The sequence below is a fragment of the Salmo salar genome, chromosome ssa13 (genome assembly GCF_905237065.1).
Source record: "Salmo salar chromosome ssa13, Ssal_v3.1, whole genome shotgun sequence".
Classification (NCBI taxonomy): domain Eukaryota; kingdom Metazoa; phylum Chordata; class Actinopteri; order Salmoniformes; family Salmonidae; genus Salmo; species Salmo salar.
In genome coordinates, this window is record NC_059454.1 from 48,286,875 (window position 1) to 48,307,139 (window position 20,265).

A 20,265-nucleotide genomic window follows, 5' to 3' on the forward strand; every position below is an offset into this window, starting at 1 on the left:
CCTTTTACATTCCCACCAGGATTCAAGACATTACTGAGAAATTAATAAGACCAGGACCTCAAGGGAGAGAGGAGGGACAGAATGAAGTGGAGGTACAGCGGGATGAAGGAGAGAACGAGAGAGAGGATGGGAGGGAGGGAGGAAGGAAGGAAGGAAGAAAGAAGGAAAGAAAGAAAGGTGAGAAAGTTCAACAGAGGACGTCAGGGGAGAGAGATTTCTCCTCTGTTGGATGGAGAAAGGGGAGGGTAGGATGGATAGAGAGGGGAGGGAGGGAGGAAAGTGCTGAGAGAATTTGTGTGAGCATGCGTGCGTGTCTTTTTCTATGACTATTCACTCGTTCCTGTGTGATTTTGGAGGACCTTGCACTGCTCCATCCACCACTATCTTCTCCATCCTTCTCTCTACCTCTCCATCACTTTCTCACTCCCTGCCATGCAGCTACTGTACAACCTTTTCCTCTCTCTCCTAGAATCGATCTACCGCCGCGGGGCCAGAAGATGGAGGAAGCTCTACCGAGTCAACGGACACCTCTTCCAGGCCAAGCGCTTTAACAGGGTGAGTAGTCACATTCCCCCTCCCCGACGCATCCCATTCCCCCTCTAGCACTCTACTTCCACTTTAGAGATCATTTGCACAGTCATTGGTAGGTTTGTCAATAGTGTAATGATTCTCAACCTGTTTAACGCTACTATTGGAGATTGATTTTGGACAAAGTTAGCATTTGGTGACAGCAGCCAGGTAAACAAGACCAAAGCATGGATTGCTGTTCTTCTTGACCAAAGCCTGCTTTCAGGGCAAGTAAACTAAAATGTGATTTAGTAATTTGGGTGAACTATCCATTTAATAAAACAGTCACTTAAGAATTTGATGAGAACAGACCTTGTTGGTATTTTTGAAAGAAGGTGTGAAAGTGTTAACAATCCTGTACTACTACTGTACAGAGTAGTACAGCTAGTACAGTACATTCATTCACAAACACGTAGTGGTTGAATAATACATGACTGATAGTCAAGTCACTGCCACAGCTGTCTGGATATGCATGATTCAAGATGGCTGCTGCTGGTGGCCTATTTAACGGGTTGCCTTGTTTTGTGAACCCCCCCTCCCCCCCACACTCGCTTATTAAAGTAACTGTCCAGTGTTTCCAGATTTCAATGAAATATGACCAATAAATAATTATAATATGAGTCAAATTTATTTCCTTCCAAAAAAATTGTAATTAAGTATGTTTAAAAGCAGCTTTTCTGTGTTGGAATGGTGTGGGCGTACCCCAATAACAGAATGGTGTAGGTATATAAAGGTCATTAAAAATATTAATGCGAGTAGACCGCTGATTGGCCATCATCCTCTATGAGGAAATGGCAAGTATTTTTAAAACATAGGGAACTGGTCTGTCTGCCCAATATAAAGGATCAAAACTGGTGGAGGAATAAAAATAGCATAAATAGGAAAGCATACCAGTTTCATTTGAGGACCAGGATGTTGACAGCTGTGCCATACAGATTTAAAATCATTGGGAAGAGATTTTTGATGTACCGATTCAATGATACAGGGTGAATGAGTTGATATATAAAATGATGCAAGATTCAAGACTTAGTGCTTTTCAGCTAAAATGATTATATAGAATTCTTGCCGCCAACAAAATGTTGAATATTTGGGGCATTCAATCATCCAAGCTCTGCAGAATCAATAGACCATTTATTTTGGTATTGCCCTCAGGTCTCAGGTTCAGGAATGGCTGAAAATGCAGAACATTGATCTAAAATTGACTCTAGAAATAGTACTGTTGGGAGATCTGGAGATAACGGGTCAGTCAATTACTAATATACTAATACTCTTAGTAAAAGTATTTATCTTCAACTCGCAGTGTGTGTGTGTGTGTGTGTGTGTGTGTGTGGTGCGTAGAAACCCGAAGACGGTGGCCAGCAGAGATAGGTGGGAGGGACAGAGGGAAGCTGAGGGTTGGGATGTGGGAGTGGAGTTGCTGGGCGGGGGATAGAATGACAGTCAAAGATAAAAGTAGAAAAAAAAGAAAGTCAAAATGAAACATAACAAAAAGTATGTTTGAATGACAGTGAAGGGCAGTGTTTTTACAGCTAATGCCGGTTTGCCTGAGGCTGATGCCGTGCAGGTGTTTGTACACATGCATATACACACACACTCAGTCAAATGCACACATGTACACATACACGGACACACACACAGGTAAATAGTGCCATACATGCACTCAAACATTGAGGGGCAGCTCTTGGGGAACTGTGGGGGGGATCTTGAAGGGCTGGCGGTTGGGTTGATGGATTGCTGGCTCGGGTCCCCGTTTTTGACCTTGTGGGAGATCTGTCGACGTGCCCTTGAGCAGGACGTTGACCCTGGTTGCTTCTGTGTGTCGCTCTGGATGGGAGTCTGTTAGATGACTAATGTGATGTAGTTGTTGAGCGGCTTCACTGCAGGTATATTGTATGTTTTAAACATTCAATAAAACATTTTTTTTTTAAAGAGTTAAGGTTAGGGTAAGGGATCAAATCAAAGTTTATTTGTCACGTGCGCCGAATACAATGCTTACTTACAGGCTCTAACCAAAAGTGCAAAAAAGGTTTTAGGTGAACAATAGGTAAGTAAAGAAATAAAACAACAGTAAAAAGACAGGCTATATACAGTAGCGAGGCTATAAAAGTGGTGAGGCTACATACAGGCACCGGTTAGTTAGGCTGATTGAGGTAGTATGTACATGTAGGTATAGTTAAAGTGACTATGCATATATGATAAACAGAGAGTAGCAGTAGTGTAAAAGAGGGGTTGGGGGGGGGGGGGCACACAATGCAAATAGTCCGGGTAGCCATTTGATTACCGGTTCAGGAGTCTTATGGCTGAGGGTAAAAACTGTTGAGAAGCCTTTTTGTCCTAGACTTGGCACTCTGGTACTGCTTGCCATGCGGTAGTGGCTGGGGTCTTTGACAATTTTTAGGGCCTTCCTCTGACACCGCCTGGTGTAGAGGTCCTGGATGGCAGGCAGCTTAGCCCCAGTGATGTACTGGGCTGTACGCACTACCCTCTGTAGTGCCTTGCGGTTAAAGGCCGAGCAATTGCCGTACCAGGCAGTTATGCAACCAGTCAGGATGCTCTCGATGTTGCAGCTGTAGAACTTTTTGAGGATCTCAGGACCCATGACAAATCATTTCAGTTTCGTGAGGGGGAATAGGCTTTGTTGTGCCCTCTTCACGACTGTCTTGGTGTGTTTGGACCATTCTAGTTTGTTGTTGATGTGGACACCAAGGAATTTGAAGCTCTCAACCTGCTCCACTACAGCCCCGTTGATGAGAATGGGGGCGTGCTCGGTCCTCCTTTTCCTGTAGTCCACAATCATCTCCCTATAGGCTGTCTCGTCGTTGTCGGTGATCAGACCTACCACTGTTGTGCCGTCTGCAAACGTAATGATGGTGTTGGAGTCATGCCTGGCCATGCAGTCGTGGGTGAACAGGGAGTACAGGAGGGGACTGAGCACACACCCCTGGGGAGCTCCTGTGTTGAGGGTCAGCGTGGCAGATGTGTTGCTACCTACCCTCACCACCTGGGGGCGACCCATTAGGAAGTCCAGGATCCAGTTGCAGAGGGAGGTGTTTAGTCCCAGGATCCTTAGTTTAGTGATGAGCTTTGAGGGTACTATGGTGTTGAATGCTGAGCTGTAGTCAGTGAATAGCATTATCACATAAGTGTTCCTTTTGTCCAGGTGGGAAAGGGCAGTGTGTAGTGCAATAGAGATTGCATCATCTGTGGATCTGTTTGGGCGGTATGTAAATTGGAGTGGGTCTAGGGTTTCTGGGATAATGGTGTTGATGTGAGCCATTACCAACCTTTTAAAGCACTTCATGGCTACGGACGTGAGTGCTACAGGTCTTTGGTCATTTAGGCAGGTTACCTTAGTGTTCTTGGGCACAGGGACTATGGTGGTCTGCTTGAAACATGTTGGTATTACAGACTCAATCAGGGACATGTTGAAAATGTCAGTGAAGATACCTGCCAGTTGGTCAGCACATGCCCGGAGCACACGTCCTGGTAATCCGTCTGGCCCCGCAGCCTTGTGTATGTTGACCTGTTTAAAGGTCTTACTCACGTTGGCTACGGAAAGCGTGATCACACAGTCGTCAGGAACAGCTGATGCTCTCATGCATGCCTCAGTGTTGCTAGCCTCGAAGCGAGCATAGAAGTGATTTAGCTCGTCTGGTAGGCTCGTGTCACTGGGCAGCTCGCGGCTGTGCTTCCCTTTGTAGTCTGTAATAGTTTGCAAGCCACATAAGACGAGCGTCAGAGCCGGTGTAGTATGATTCAATCTTAGCCCTGTATTGACGCTTTGCCTGTTTAATGGTTCGTCGCAGGGCAAAGCAGGATTTCTTGTAAGCGTCCGGGTTAGAGTCCTGCACCTTGAAAGCAGCAGCTCTACCCTTTAGCTCAGTGCGAATGTTGCCTGTAATCCATGGCTTCTGGTTGGGGTATGTACGTACAGTCACTGTGGGGACGACGTCCTCGATGCACTTATTGATAAAGCCAGTGACTGCTGTAGTGTACTCCTCAATGCCATCGGAAGAATCCCGGAACATGTTCCAGTCTGTCATAGCAAAACTGTCCTGTAGTTTAGCATCTGCTTCATCTGACCACTTTTTTATAGACCGAGTCACTGGTGCTTCCTGCTTAAATTTTTGCTTGTAATGCAGGAATCAGGAGGATAGAGTTGTGGTCGGATTTACCAAATGGAGGGAGAGCTTTGTACGCATCTCTGTGTGTGGAGTACATGTGATCTAGAATTATTTTCACTCTGGTTGCACATTTAACATGTTGATGGAAATTTGGTCGAACTAATTTAAGTTTCCCTGCATTAAAGTCCGACCACTAGGAGCGCCGCCTCTGGGTGAGTGGTTTCCTGTTTGCTTATTTCCTTATACAGCTGTCTGAGTGCGGTCTTAGTGCCAGCATCTGTCTGTGGTGGTAAATAAACAGCCACGAAAAGTATAGCTGAAAACTCTCTAGGCAAGTAGTGTGGCCTGCAATTTTTCACAATATACTCTACTTCATGCGAGCCAAATCTAGAGACTTCCTTAGAGTTCGTGCACCAGCTGTTCTTTACAAATATGCACAGCCCCCCCCCGTCTTACCGGAGTGTGCTGTTCTATCTTGCCGGTGCAGCGTATATCCCACTAGCTGAATATTCATGTCGTCATTCAGCCACGATTCCGTGAAACATAGGATATTACAGTTTTTGATGTCCCGTTGGTAGGATATTCGTGATCGTACCTCATCTAATTTATTGTCCAATGATTGCACGTTGGCGAGTAGTATTGACGGTAACGGCAGCTTTCCCACTCGCCTTCTCCAGGTCCTGACCAGGCATCCGGCTCTTTGTCCTCTGTACCTGCGTCGCTTCCTCTTGCAAATAACGGGGATGTCGGCCCTGTGGGGTGTTTGGAGAGGGTTAAGATAAGGGTTAAGGTTACGGTTAGTGTTAGTAGATAGTTAGTTGAAATGTTACTAATAGTCTGTAGAGCATCAAATAAAGTGTTACCTAATAAAAAAATTAAGTATTTTTTAAAACAGTCTGTTTGAGATACAAGTTTGAGGTGGGTCTTTTCTAAGTGTTTTTTTCCTCCAATTTATGCTTTGGCCACAAATACGAGTATAGGATGAGTCAACAACATTATTTTGGTTTGAGTTAACCGAATATGAACTTTTATAAGTGAGATTTTCACTGGACAGGTAGTTTAAGGTTAGAGACAGAAAGTGTATGCGTCTGCATGTTGTTGTGGCAATCTAGCTGTAATGCTTTAATGCACTGCCAGTGTTAGTGTCCACTCTGGCTTGAAGGCGAGCCTAGGAGGGCAATGTTGTTAAAGGAAGGCCCTTAAGTACCTATTGCATCTGAAAGGAAATGGGAGTCAGGGGCAGGGCTCGTGTGCTTGAAAATATTACCAAAATACCGGATGGACCTTGGGGGCTTTTGTCTACTGGTGGATGTCTAGACCAGACTGAGAGCTCTGATCTGCCAACTCAGCACTGTATTGTAGTCTCCTCATTCCAATAGACCTCCATTAGGCAGCCCATCTCCCTCGCTGATGCGCTGGAAGAGACTGAATTATGTTGGAGACATGTTTATTTGCTTAGACATTAGACTGGTATAGTTTTGGCAAACGTTCTATTTTTATAAGCTTCTATAATCTGTCCTTCTGTATTTCCTCTATGTACATTAATTTGTCAGCCATGTTATTGTGGCTACATCAAATGTTAGCTACACCAAATTGCTTGTCTAAGGTTGATAGTTGTGTCGCTATGACGTCACGTTTGTCACTATATGTACGATCGTTGCCACGGCACATGGTTTTACAGTAAGTCCTTGTTGGCGCAGTCTTTCCCAAACGTCTTTCCTCTCCATGCCTCATACCATCCCTCCTCCCCTCTTTTTATCTCGCTCCTCTATACAGTATAAACAAGTCATCCAGCAGAAGTAGGTCAGGTTTCTCCTCTCCCCTATTCTTTTCCCATCCCTCTTCATCCCTCCCTCTCTCAACTCTCTCCCTCCCCCTCTCTCAATCCCTCACACCACCCCTCCCTCTCTTTATCCCTCTCCCTTGTTGTCCCTCTCTCTCTCCATCTCTTCCCTCTGTTGTACAGGAGAAAGATTATTTGTGAATGCCTACCATTAGACATAATGGGGTCCCTTTAGTAGCTGTGGTGCAGGTAATGTATCAGAATGTTGTGTTCCTGCCATTAGCGTTCTCAGCTATGAGCTAGCACTCCATTAGGGAGATGACTGACTGGAGCTCCTGTCTAGTTAGAAGCTCGTTTAGCATGCTGCGGATATAGAACCCAAACAAAGCAGTCGTCAGTTCACAGCTCTCCAATGAGACGCGAGAGTGAGAGAGATTGTTTTAATTTTCTCCAATAAAATATATTACTTACTTGTTGTCAGTTTTGGTGTACGGTAAGCTGACTTACAGAAGGGGGGGTCCACTTGTTGCGGTCAATAGCACTAAGTAGATTTTTGTTGCATTGTTAGCAACCTTTTTATGTGTGAACATGAGCAAAACATTCCTGTACACACACAACCGAATATCCCATGTAAATATCCCAGACTGGGATGGCTATATAACGTCTGTTATCTAACAGAGCAGTGGGGAATTTGTCTCTGAGAGGTTGATTTAACCGCTATGACTCAGGGCCAACCGCATGCCGAGCTAATGCACTTTAAATAGGGCTCGTTCCACATTGCTTCCCTAGTGCTCTCCTAGCGCTTAGCAGCATTATGGCCCAGCAAAGGCCAGCCAGTGAGAAGACGTGTATTAGCCATTTTGGAGCTGACAGTGAGCTGGCTCATACAGGATGAGCATCCCAAATGGCACCCTATACCCCCCCCCTAGATACGCACTGGAATAATTTACAGTCCCATCAGGGAAGAACAGACAAGAGAGTAGTAGTAGTAGTGACCACTTGGGGTATACACTACCGTTCAAAAGTTTGGGGTCACTTAGAATTTCCTTGTTTTTCAAAGAAAAGCACATTTTCTGTCCATTAAAATAACATCAAATTGATAAGAAATACAGTGTAGACATTGTTAATGTTGTAAATGACTATTGTAGTTGGAAACGGCAGATTTTTTTATGGAATATCTATATAGGCGTACAGAGGCCCATTATCAGCAACCATCACTCCTGTGTTCCAATGGCACGTTGTCTTAGCTAATCCAAGTTTATCATTATAAAAGGCTAATTGATCATTAGAAAACCCTTTTGCAATTATGTTAGCACAGCTGAGAACTGTTGTGCTGATTAAAGAAGCAATAAAACTTGCCTTCTTTAGACTAGTTGAGTATCTGGAGCATCAGCATTTGTGGGTTCGATTACAAGCTCAAAATGTCCAGAAGCAAAGCACTTTCTTCTGAAACTCATCAGTCTATTCTTGTTCTGAGAAATGAAGGCTATTCCATGCGAGAAATTGCCAAGAAACTGAAGATCTCGTACAACGCTGTGTACTCCTCCCTTCACAGAACAGAGCAAACTGGCTCTAACCAGAATAGAAAGAGGAGTGGGAGGCCCCGGTGCACAACTGAGCAAGAGGACAAGTACATTAGAGTGTCTAGTTTGAGAAACAGACGCCTCACAAGTCCTCAACTGGCAGCTTCATTAAATAGTACCCGCAAAACACCAGTCTCAACGTCAACAGTGAAGAGGCGACTCCGGGATGCTGGCCTCGTCATGTTGACATGCACAGGATAGGTATGTAGATAGTTATGCACGGCCAAACATAAGATATTGAGCAGTAGATGGCTGCAAGGCAGTCATTGTTTCTTTGCACTGTCTTCCATCAGAACAATCACTTTGTCTGATTTGGCAAATGCTCGGCACACTTCGACAGGGTAGCTAGCTACACTTACACTAGCCTGTGGATTGGCAGCTTTCAATCTCCATGAAGTTTCTGTCCCATACATATTGCATCCGGCTGTGGCAGGTGACGACCAGCAGTAACCTTTCAAGAAGTAAGTTTCTAAATAGTTATCCCTATAGCTAACTATTATTATTAAAAGTAAAGAACATGATATTGTGGGGCTGCTGCTAGCGAGCTAACTGCTATCCTCGATCGCAACTAGGATAGCTAGCTAGCTACTGTTAGCTACTGACGTGATATTTATATTTACATATGTACCTGTATCTAGCTACATAAAATGTAATGTCAGAATTGTAAAGGGGAAACGTTGCCCTAGGGCCTAGTAGGCAGACATTGCCTCCCACAATGTAAACAACGTTCTCACATAGCCAGCTACACTTTTCTCCTATGTCTGGGATTCAGCTAGCTATAGTTAGCTTGTAACTTCGATAGCAATTAGCTAGGATACTGACATGACATTTTTGGCTATTCTCCGATTCTGACATTGTTTTATTACGTACAGGTACGTAAGTAAATGTATGTCACGTCAGCATATTGCGGTCGAAGCTAGCTAGCTACCTAACTACTTTGCTAACTGTATCCCCACGGAAAGTGTAGGCTGGAAGTTTTACAGTTTACATTGTGTGAGGCAACCCGACTTCCCCGCTGCTTTCCCCAAAGGGTTCGTCTGATTTGAAAATGGGGTCACGAGACAGCTCTGAATAAAATAAAAATGTGCTGCTAAATTCATAGAGCAGTTCATAGAATGCGGTTGTGATAAACAGAGTGCTTTCTATTTTTCTCCTGCAAATGTGGCTCTAAATTTTAAACGGTTGGAGCCACTGTATTATGACCCCATTCCTGAAAGCTAAGAATCTCAGGAACATGAGCTGCTCACAAGCTGTGGAGGACAACATTAGAGCAGACAGGACCAGGCATAGTCAGACTGGGGGGAAAAGCACCACATCATTGAAAGCAATTATCTATACAGAAGATCATACACAATTATTGCCTGGTGATCTTCTCATCACTTCCCAATAACTTTCTGAATAATTTCAGTCACTTCAAACCATACTTCCTTCAGGTTGAAATACTGTCAAAGTACTGTCAGACTGATTTGTAATAACAGACTGTAATAGCCCACAATAAAAAAGTTAACGTTGGCTGTTGATTGGATTACCACTTACCAATAACTCTTTTTATGTCACCACATTCTATAAGCATAGGGTAAAGTGTAAAAGGGCATTGAATATTCCGTTTTAATCTAGCAAATTATGGTATGGATATGAAAGTGGTTCAGATGTATTGCAGCTCATATTTTGTTTGTCTGTCCATTTCTTTCCGCAGACAAGCTCCCAAACCCATCCAGGATGTGTTCCCTTGGCGTCTTGGAACTCCTGGTGGATGCAAAGGACTATGCAGGCTGTAGCTCCACTCTGTTCCTATGGCCCAGATAGTCCCAGCCCCAACTGACAAAGCTCTTATAGGCCAGATACCTGTAATGAATACCAATTTCTTCTATTGGTCATACAGCCAATCAGATAGACGAGTATCCCTTGTCCATTGACAATTCCTACTAAATCTGTCAAAGAGCAGGGTTTAGCCAGTACATGCACTGAAAATGTGTCAAAATAGACCCAAGATTGTTCTGCTATGGGGACAAAAGTTATATATATTCACTTTTTCAGACAGTGTAGTGGTTGAACCATGCCCTATAACCGATTAGTAGGAATTGTCAATGGGTAGGGGCTATGAGTCTATCTGTGATTGATTATGACTATTTGAAGACACATTTGTAGTGTGTGTAGGGGCAGTGGTCACCAACCATCCTCCCGGAGATCTATTCCCCAGTGAATTTTCACCCCAACCATCACATATCACAACAAATTCCGCCAAACTATTTCTTGTTGAGAAGCTGAGTGTAATTGGGTGTGTGCAATACTAAGTCGTCCACCTTTCCTGTCACGGGATGAGATTATAGTTGTGTATAGTCAGTGTTCGAGAAAGCTGGTGATGACAATGTAAATAAAGCCACTCCTTTTTTGTTCTCGATACCATCAATGTTTTCCTTAAACAGGAACACCTTCCCGAGCTTGAGCACATGTAAAACAATAACTGGAAAAGATACTTACATGCCAGGATTTAGACTTTCATCATAACCTTGTTTACGATTTGTTTATTATGTTGTGTGATAACTGACGAGACAACAACCTTTCATTGCAGTCTGGTTTCTTTATTCACTTTCAACAGCAGAAACCATTCCAAAATGTGTAATTCAAGATTGTTTACTTGTTAGAAAAATGGTAATAAGTTATAATATCCAGTATCATCAAAGTCCATTCTGTAAAATTCTGAAATAAACTTTGAGATGATACTAAAGATTCTACTATGTAGATGATCATGGCATTCTGCAATGAGTAGACGGCAGACAGGGTATAGGCCAGGATGGTCCACCATGCAAGAAGGCTGGTCCTGCATCTTCTGGTGATCTATTGAAAACAGTATAACAATGATATAGCAAATTAAGCATGTATTTTGTATGCCTTTTGTATTGATGACAAAACAAAGTAGCCTGCGTACAGTCTTTTGAAGGGGTAAGGGGGTGGGCTCTAGACGATTATATCAGCCAGTCGGGGCTGTATGTAAATGTATAAAATTTGTATCCCCACACTTGTACAGTCTGACTAAGCATTTCAGTGATGGAGGTGTAAGAGTGTAGGTTCCGTCCCTCTCTTCGCCCCAACCTGGGCTCGAACCAGGGACTCTTGCACACATCAACAACTGACACCCATCGCGCCACAAAAGTCGCGGTCCTTGCAACGCAAGGGGAAACCCTACTTCAAGTCTCAGAGCGAGTGACGTCACTGATTGAAACGCTATTAGCGCGCTCCACCGCTAACTAACTAGCCATTTCACATCGGTTACAGAGGATCAGGGAAATAATTTATAAAAAATGAACACACACATTAATTTATTATACATAAAGTGAGGATTTAAAATTGTAAATTAAAAACACTGCACCAGACCTATAAGTGACTCTTAAATTGTGCTAAATCACAGAAATGTCCATATTAAACATGTTTCTAGTCAAGAAGACCAAATATGTTTGTTTTGTAGGCCTAACATCTTACGTTTTTAGTCCCTCAGTATTTCGTCCTTCCTAGTCTACCTGTACCTTTTGTTAGTGTCTTTGGGACATCGAACACAGCTTGTGAGTCAAAAAAGAATCTGAAGATCTTGTGGCTCTTTTAAAGAACAAAGGGCATATGTTATGGCCCCTCGTGTATCCTCTGCTATTGAAATGCGCTCCCCAAAGTCTTGACAGGGAGCGTGGAAAGTCTGCCTTCAAAGTTTCTCACCTCACAACTGGCGCCTTAATTACTCCCTCTTCTGCGCTGAGCGGAGAGGGAAAACAGATTTTGTCTTGATTTATTTATGACTCGCCCGAACCGCTGCCTATCTCTTTCTCCCTTTCAAACACTGTCTCTCCCTCCATCTCGTTCTCTCTTTATTTCGGTCTCTATTGAGTCAGTTTAGGCTGCCGAGTGGTGGGGTAGGGGTAGCCAAGCTTTGAAGTTCCTCTGCATGGCGTTTCCATGGCAACGTCACTTTTAACTTCAGCACTCATTGGTGCCGCTCTTTTCAGACTGTTAGTAAACAACTGGCACCGAATGTGTTTGTGGATATGCCTGTGGTAGACATAACGTCCCTAAGTGTCCGGATTCTGATGTGTATTGGACCACAGATGTTATAAGCCTAATAGCGTCTGGGCCAGACAAAACAGTGTGGGTTTGATTCCCACTGGGGCACCCATAAGAAAATGTATGCACACACTAAGTCGCTTCGGATAAAAGCGGCTGTTAAATGGCATATACCTGTGAAATGTATAGCCAATGGTAACAAAACAAACATGCTCCCAGTTGATGTAAGATGGTGCCTAGGCCTAACTCCACCACTCTGCATCTATCATGATCTCCTTCACATGTCTGCCTCGTCTGTTGTCCATTGATTCTTGATCAATGACTGCGATAGTGTCAACCCAATGCCATGAGCTCAGACAGATGGGGATTGTTACGCTAACTATCTCCCAATTGTCTCTGTCTGTCCCTAACAGAAAGCGTACTGTGGCCACTGCAGTGAAAGGATATGGGGGCTGGGGAGGCAGGGCTACAAGTGTATCAACTGCAAACTGCTGGTCCATAAGCGCTGTCACACACTTGTCCCTCTGACCTGCCAAAGGCATATGGTGAGTACCATAGATATAGAATCTCATGACGGATTGGACAGTACTCTGCCCAATCCGTCATGTTAAAGCATCGGAACCACATATTATTTATAGAACCTTCATAAGCACTATATAGACACTTCACAAACAGCATTGCAAAAGGCATAATGGTGAGCTTCTAATTGATTTATAGAGCATTCAGTCTTCATAAGCATTTCACAAACTTCAGTGAATGTTTGAGGGGGGAGGGTACTATTCAACTGCATTAGGGTGAAACTAAGTTTTGCATTTTAATTATTCAACTTTTGAGAAAAATAAGATTACATTCAGGAATAAAGTACTGGTGTACTTTTGAAGTACTGGTGTATATTTGTAACAGAGTAAATTCTGTTCTGCCCGAGCATGAATCGAACTAGCAATTAACCCTTTTGCCCAACACATATATAACTCAAAGCCAACCTCCTTTGTCAACAGAGCAAATGACTGGTCTGTCATTTCATGAGAAACAGTTGGCATAAGTTCTCAATATACTCCAGCTAACATGCTGTGGGCGAGTTTCACATCCACTATCTTTAGATATAGGCTGCATCTGAAATGGCACCCTATTCCCTATGTAATGCACTATTTTTGACCAGAGCTGGGCCTGTGCACTATATGGGGAACAGGGTGCCATTTGGGATGCACCCATACTGTAGTGTACAGTAGTGTATACTGAGACATCATGAGGTTGATCTCTAGTGACAGACGGTTAACATACAGAATCTAAGGGGTCCTTGCAATCAGCCCGTTTGGCATTTAGACTAAAGCAAACCCGGTGCCTGAAAATCCAGGGCAATAGTCAACCAATGTCCACTTTAGAAGATCTCTATGCTGCGTTTTTTTTCATGTAATCTGACGATTGTCTATCAACAAACATTTTGATCCCCTTTGAAATGGCACCTGAGATTTCCCTGTTGATTAGATAGCGAGGTGAGCCTCATGGTTAGAACCGCATGAAATTAATTTTAAGTGCTTTGTTGTGAGACATATCCAGACTTCTCACCTTTTGTGGTCTTTTGTTAAAAAGATACATCTATGTGCCTAAGATGTCTATCAACGTGGAACACCTCTTAAAATAAATCCCCTTCTTCCCAGTGTCTCTAAGGACCTAGTCATGATTTGTTTGATGCTCTTTGTCAGCCTCAAAACCACGTGAGGCTATTTGCCGGTCTTCTCTTGGCAGGAGCCAGTCATGCCATCACAGGAGCCCCCTTTAGATGAGAAGAGTGAAGAGGTGGACCTCCTCCCTCAAGACACAGAGGATACAGATGGAAGTAAGTTCCTATAAAACAAATTGTATTTTTTCCAATATAGACTTAAAGATGCAGTAAGTCTTGTCAGAAGCTAGCAGATTCATTACTTACCAACAACAGCTGTAAATTCCAATAAAACTACATTACGTTTTAAAGTTCACTTTCCTTGCTTACAGTTTTGTGGGTCAGAGTGTAGTATTTATTTAGCTTCATAGCACAACCATTTGTTAGCATGTTTCTCACACTGGCTTTAGCCACGGAGGAGGAGGGAGCAGGCCTATGCTGGCAAGTGCATAGGGGTTGCCTAGCAACACATGCCTAGGTGGGAGTCAACTTCTGCATTGTGCAACAAATTCCCGTGATTTGCGAATCGGTTCAGACAGAATAGCTAAAATGGCTTTGAAAAAAATATGTTTTCAGCTATTAGGGAGAAGTATCTAACAAAGTAACTACATTATGGCATTCACTAATCATAAACTATTTACATATAATATACATTTAGGTACATTTATGAACAAAATTCTTACGTACTCAACCTTTTAATATGTGAAGTAGTCAAGTAAGATATCTTGTGGTCTTAGTCTTGAGACCACTCAAGACCACAAAAATGCAGGCTTGGTCTCATGGTCTTGATACATTGGGTCTGGGCCTGTATGCAAAAAAGCTTCTCAGAGTAGGAGTGCTGATCTTTCTTATTCATTATGAAAAGGCAAAACTGATCCTAAATCAGCACTCCTACCATGAGACACTTTGTGAATACTCATTTCAAAGGCTTTAAAAGGCACTATTCAATGAAAACCAATAACTAGCTTGGAACATTCTCCCACACAGTGAGAGAGCATGTTTGAATCAGTACGCCTTTGTTGTTTACAGACTGATCACAAAGTTGTATGTGCTATTCTCCACAGCACAATTTGTAAAATAATAAGATATATTTTTTTTTTCTAAGTGTGCGGTTTTTACACCCAGTTGTTTCTGCCAGAAGCAGCACCTTGAACAAGATGCACTGCTGTGCACAGGGCCTTCCTTGTTTTTGTGCACTGGTTCTCTATGAGGGTTAGTGTGAAGGTTGAACATCCAGTAGGTGGTCACTCATCCAGCAGCAGACTCGACAGTAGGTTGTAAAGTATAGTATAGTACAATAATAATTATATTTGGGCAGAGGCGGGAAAAAGCTGCAGCTCACTTTGAACAGCATTGGGCCCTCTGCTGGTCACAAGGGTGAACTATACGTCCCACAATGCTCCCTTGAGAGGAGGCAAGGAATCAAGGAAAGATTAAATGAGAAAGAGTCAATGGGAGAATCTCAATTGCATTTCCTTGATTCCTCACGTCCTCTCTCTTTGCCTCATTCTCAAAACCCATTGGATGAGAAGGTGAGAGGTCCCTTCCCTCTGACTTTCTCATCCAATGGATAATGACCTTCTCAAAATGATCTTGGACCTTCTTCTCCAATACGGTCGAAGAGGCGAGGAGATGGGATACAAGGAGTCGCGGAAAGAAGATTTGAGATAGAGCCATGGATTCTTGTGGAACACCCTATTTAAATGAAAATGTCTGTAGACTATAGAGATCTCTAAGGTTTTTAATCCTTAGTCCACTCTAGGTAGGACTGCATTACAGCTTAGGTAACAAGTTATTTCTCTCTTGTCTTCAGTACCTTTCCTACCACACAATTGCAAGATGGACAAAGTTGAAGAGGACTCAGAGGTGAGTTTATTCAGACACAGTAAATAATGCATTCTTATAATAAATATGCTTATCGTATCAACATGTGCATGACACTAGCTCTATCTATCTCCATCTATGACCATAACGCCTCCCTCAAGCCTGACGGAAACCTTTGGGTCGAAACGCTACACTAAATACACTGCAGGAGCTTTCAACAGTGTACTGTTATCTACAGTGAGCCCCACAAGTATTGGGACAGTGACACATTTTTGTTGTTTTGGTTCTGTTAAAAGTTAAGTATTTGGTCCCATATTCCTAGCATGCAATGATAACATCAAGCTTGTGACTCTACAAACTTGTTAGATGGATTTGCTGTTTGTTTTGGTTGTGTTTCAGATGATTTTGTGCCCAATAGAAATGAATGGTAAATAATTTATTGTTTCATTTTGGAGTCACTTTTATTGTAAACAAGAATAGAATGTTTCTAAACAACTGCTACATTAATGTGGATAATGATGAGTGAGAAAGCTAAACACATAAATATCATACTTCCAAGACATGCTAACCTCTCACTATTACAATAACAGGGGAGGTTAGCATTCTTTTTAATGTAGAAGTGTTTAGAAACATTTTCTATTCTTATTTACATTAAGTGTCTCCAAAATGACATAATACATTATTTACCATTCAGTCACAAGCTTGATGTTATCACTATGTGCTAGGTATACCAAATACTTAACTTTTTACTACTTTAATATACATTAATTAAATACTTTTGGTCCCCTAAAATGGGGCGACTATGTACAAAACATGCTGTAATTTCTAAACGGTTCACCCAGTATGGATAAAAATACCCTCAAATCAAAGCTGACAGTCTGCATATTAACCTCATAGTCATTGTATAATGAAATCCAAAGGGCTGGAATACAGAGCCAAAACAACAAAATGATCACTGGCCAAATACTTTTGAGCTCACTGTATGTCTCTTTTTTTTTTTCAAACCTCCTTTACAGGATATCAAAGCAGTGGTGGATGGGATCGAAGGCATCAAGATCTCCCAGGGGCTGGCACTGGGCTTGGGGGACTTCGACTTGATCCGGGTGATCGGCCGTGGCAGCTACGCTAAGGTGCTGCTGGTGCGACTCAAGAAGAACGAACAGATATACGCCATGAAGGTGGTCAAGAAGGAACTGGTGCACGACGACGAGGTGAGAGGGAGGAGGAGGAGGAGAGGTAGAGGGATGGAGGGAAAGAGGGGAAGGGAGAGAGAAACGGGGAGAGGAGGAAAAGGGAGGCAGAGAGATGGATCTGTAGAGCAGGCAGGGAAAAGTCAATGGACGTTCAGTGGTGAAATAGGAAGACGAGAGGATCTTGGGGCGGAAAAGGAAACTGAAAAAAAGATGAGGAGGAGTGAAGTAGGGATGAGTAAACAGAAGGGTGATGAAGGGGAGAAAGACGGGGTGAGAAGTCATTAAAGTAAGGAGGAAATGGTGCGGTATGAAGGGATAGGAAGATGGGGAGATGAAATGAGGGGGAAAAGAGGTAAGGAGTAGAGAGGGAAGATATAGAAGGAGGGTGAGGAAGAGACGAGAGTAATTGAGAGATGTTATAGTTTCCACCTCTAGGTGGAGCTATGGTATTACTATTAGACATAGCACACCAGATTAATGACAGAACTACTACAGAGGGAGAGGATCGACATTTTGGATTGATTGTCCTCTGATGATAGTAATGTAATCATTTGTAATTAGCTATTTGAGCTCTGAGTTCTTCACGTTTCAATGGACAACTAAGAGATGGACATAACAACATTGCCAAAAAACCCACGTGGAAAGGACCATTCCTTCTATTGCCACTCAACATACTGTTAAAGGGGCAATCCGGGATTATACATCTATATTTTAACTTTTAAAGTGGTTACATTTCTCCCGCTCCCTGTTTATCTTACATAGTATGGCCGTTCAGAGCTTTATAGATCTCTCTTTATGGATCTCTCCCAATGTTTTTAGTGGATATCACACCGTATATTATAGATTCTATACATGTATAAATGCATTCATGCATATAGTGGCAAGAACAAGTATGTGAAGCCTTTGGAATTACCTGGATTTCTGCATAAATTTTACATTAAATCTGATCTCCATCTAAGTCACAACAATAGACAAATACAGTGTTCTTAAACTAATAACACACAAATTATTGTATTTTTCTTGCCTATATTGAATACATAATTTAAGCATTCACATTGTAGGTTGGAAAAAGTATGTGAACCCCTAGGCTAATGACTTCTCCAAAAGCTAATTGTAGTCAGGAGTGAACTAACCTGGAGTCGGAGCAATGAGATGAGATTGGAGATTTTGGTTAGAGCTGCCCTGCCCCATCAACACTCACAAAATTTTGAACAAAAGACATCTCAGAAGGCCTAAGATTAAGAATTGTTGCCTTGCATGAAGCTGGAAAGGGTTACAAAAGTATCTCAAAGTCAGTCAACATTAAGACAAAATTTCAGCACTGTTGCTACTCTCCCTAGGAGTGGCCGTCCTACAAAGATGACTGCAAGAGCACAGCGCAGAATGCTCAATGAGGTTAAGAAAAATCCTAGAGTGTCAGCAAGACTTACAGAAATCTCTGGAAGATGCTAACATCTACAGTTGAAGTCGGAAGTTTACATACACTTGGGTTGGAGTAATTAAAACTTGTTTTTCAACCACTCCACAAATTTCTTGTTATTAACAAACTATAGTTTTGGCAAGTCGGTTATGACATCTACTTTGTGCATGACAAGTAATTTTCCAACAAATGTTTACAGACAGATTATTTTACTTATAATTCACTGTATCACAATTCCAGTGGGTCAGAAGTTTCCATACACTAAGTTGACTGTGCTTTTAAACAGCTTGAAAAATTCCAGAAAATGATGTCATGGCTTTAGAAGCTTCTGATAGGCTAATTGACATCATTTGAGTCAATTGGAGGTGTACCTGTGGATGTACTTCAAGGCCAACCTTCAAACTCAGTGCCTCTTTGCTTGACATCGTGGGAAAATCAAACGAAATCAGCCAAGACCTCAGAAACAATTGTAGACCTCCACAAGTCTGGTTCATCCTTGGGAGCAATTTCCAAATGCCTGAAGGTACCATGTTCATCTGTACTAACAATAGTATGCAAGTATAAACACCATGGGACCACGCAGCCGTCATACCGCTCAGGAAGGAAACACGTTCTGTCTCCTAGAGATGAATGTACTTTGGTGCAAAAAGTGCAATCAACCCCAGAACAGCAGCAAAGGACCTTGTGAAGATGCTGGAGGAAACGGGTACCAAAGTATCTATATCCACAGTAAAACGAGTCCTATATTGACATAACCTGAAAGGCCGCTCAGCAAGGAAGAAGCCACTGCTCCAAAACCGCCATAAAAAAGCAGACTACAGTTTGCAACTGCACATGGGGACAGAGATCGTATTTTTTGGCGAAATGTCCTCTGGTCTGATGAAACAAAAATAGAACTGTTTGGCCATAATGACCATCGTTAAGTTTGGAGGAAAAAGGGGGAGGCTTGCAAGCCCAAGAACACCATCCCAACCGTGAAGCAAGGGGATGGCAGCATCATATTGTGGGGGTGCTTTGCTGCAGGAGGGACTGGTGCACTTCACAAAATAGATGGCATCATGAGGACAGAAAATTGCGTGGATATTTTGAAGCAACATCTCAAGACCTCAGTCAGGAAGTTAAAGCTTGGTCGCAAATGGGTCTTCCAAATGGACAAGGACCCCAAGCATACTTCCAAAGTTGTGGCAAAATGGCTTAAGGACAACAAAGTCAAGGTATTGGAGTGGCCATCACAAAGCCCTGACCTCAATCCTATAGAAAATGTGTGGGCAGAACTGAAAAACTGTGTGCGAGCAAGGAGGCCTTACAAACCTGACTCAGTTACACCAGCTCTGTCAGGAGGAATGGGCCAAAATTCACCCAACTTATTGTGGGAAGCTTGTGGAAGGCTACCCAAAACGTTTGACCCAAGTTAAACAATTTAAAGGCAATGCTACCAAATACTAATTGAGTGTATGTAAACTTCTGACCCACTGTGAATGTGATGAAAGAAATAAAAGCTAAATTAAATCATTCTCTCTACTATTATTCTGACATTTCACATTCTTAAAATAAAGTGGTGATCCTAAGTGACCTAAGACAGGGCATTTTTACTTGGATAAAATGTCAGGAATTGTGGAAAACTGAGTTTAAATGTATTTGGCTAAGGTGTATGTAAACTTCCTACTTAAACTGTATGTTGAAGAGTCTACAATACGTAAAACACTAAACAAGAATGGTGTTCATGGGAGGACACCATGGAAGAAGCCACTGCTGTCCAAAAAAACATTGCTGCACGTCTGAAGTTTGCAAAAGAGCACCTGGATGTTCCACAACGCTACTGGCAAAATATTCTGTGTACAGATTAAACTAAAGTTGTGTTGTTTGGAAGGAGCGCTCAACACTATGTGTGGAGAAAAAAAATGCACAGCACACCAACATCAAAACCTCATCCCAACTGTAAAGAATGGTGGAGGGAGCATCATGGTTTGGGGCTACTTTGCTGCCTCAGGGCCTGGACAGCTTGCTATCATCGATGGAAAAATGAATTCCCAAGTTTATCAAGACATTTTGCAGGTCAAT

General features: G+C 42.6%; 2 protein-coding genes across 5 annotated transcripts in view; one reads left to right on the forward strand and one right to left on the reverse strand.

Annotated features, from left to right (window-relative positions):
* LOC106567356 (protein kinase C zeta type) overlaps positions 1-20,265 on the forward strand; it is a 135,997-nt gene that overhangs the window by 74,152 nt on the left and 41,580 nt on the right. For all 4 annotated transcript variants that reach the window (XM_014136502.2, XM_014136506.2, XM_014136504.2 and 1 more), the window contains 5 exons: positions 470-555; positions 12,521-12,652; positions 13,854-13,944; positions 15,581-15,633; positions 16,608-16,802. In XM_014136502.2, the coding sequence (XP_013991977.1) occupies positions 470-555; positions 12,521-12,652; positions 13,854-13,944; positions 15,581-15,633; positions 16,608-16,802 (557 nt within the window). The remainder of the gene's footprint in view (positions 1-469; positions 556-12,520; positions 12,653-13,853; positions 13,945-15,580; positions 15,634-16,607; positions 16,803-20,265) is intronic.
* si:ch73-70k4.1 (FA core complex associated protein 20) overlaps positions 10,619-20,265 on the reverse strand; it is a 70,067-nt gene continuing 60,420 nt past the window's right edge. Inside the window, exon 4 of the mRNA XM_045693348.1 lies at positions 10,619-10,895. Coding sequence (XP_045549304.1) covers positions 10,805-10,895 — 91 coding nt within the window. The 3' untranslated portion in view covers positions 10,619-10,804. The remainder of the gene's footprint in view (positions 10,896-20,265) is intronic.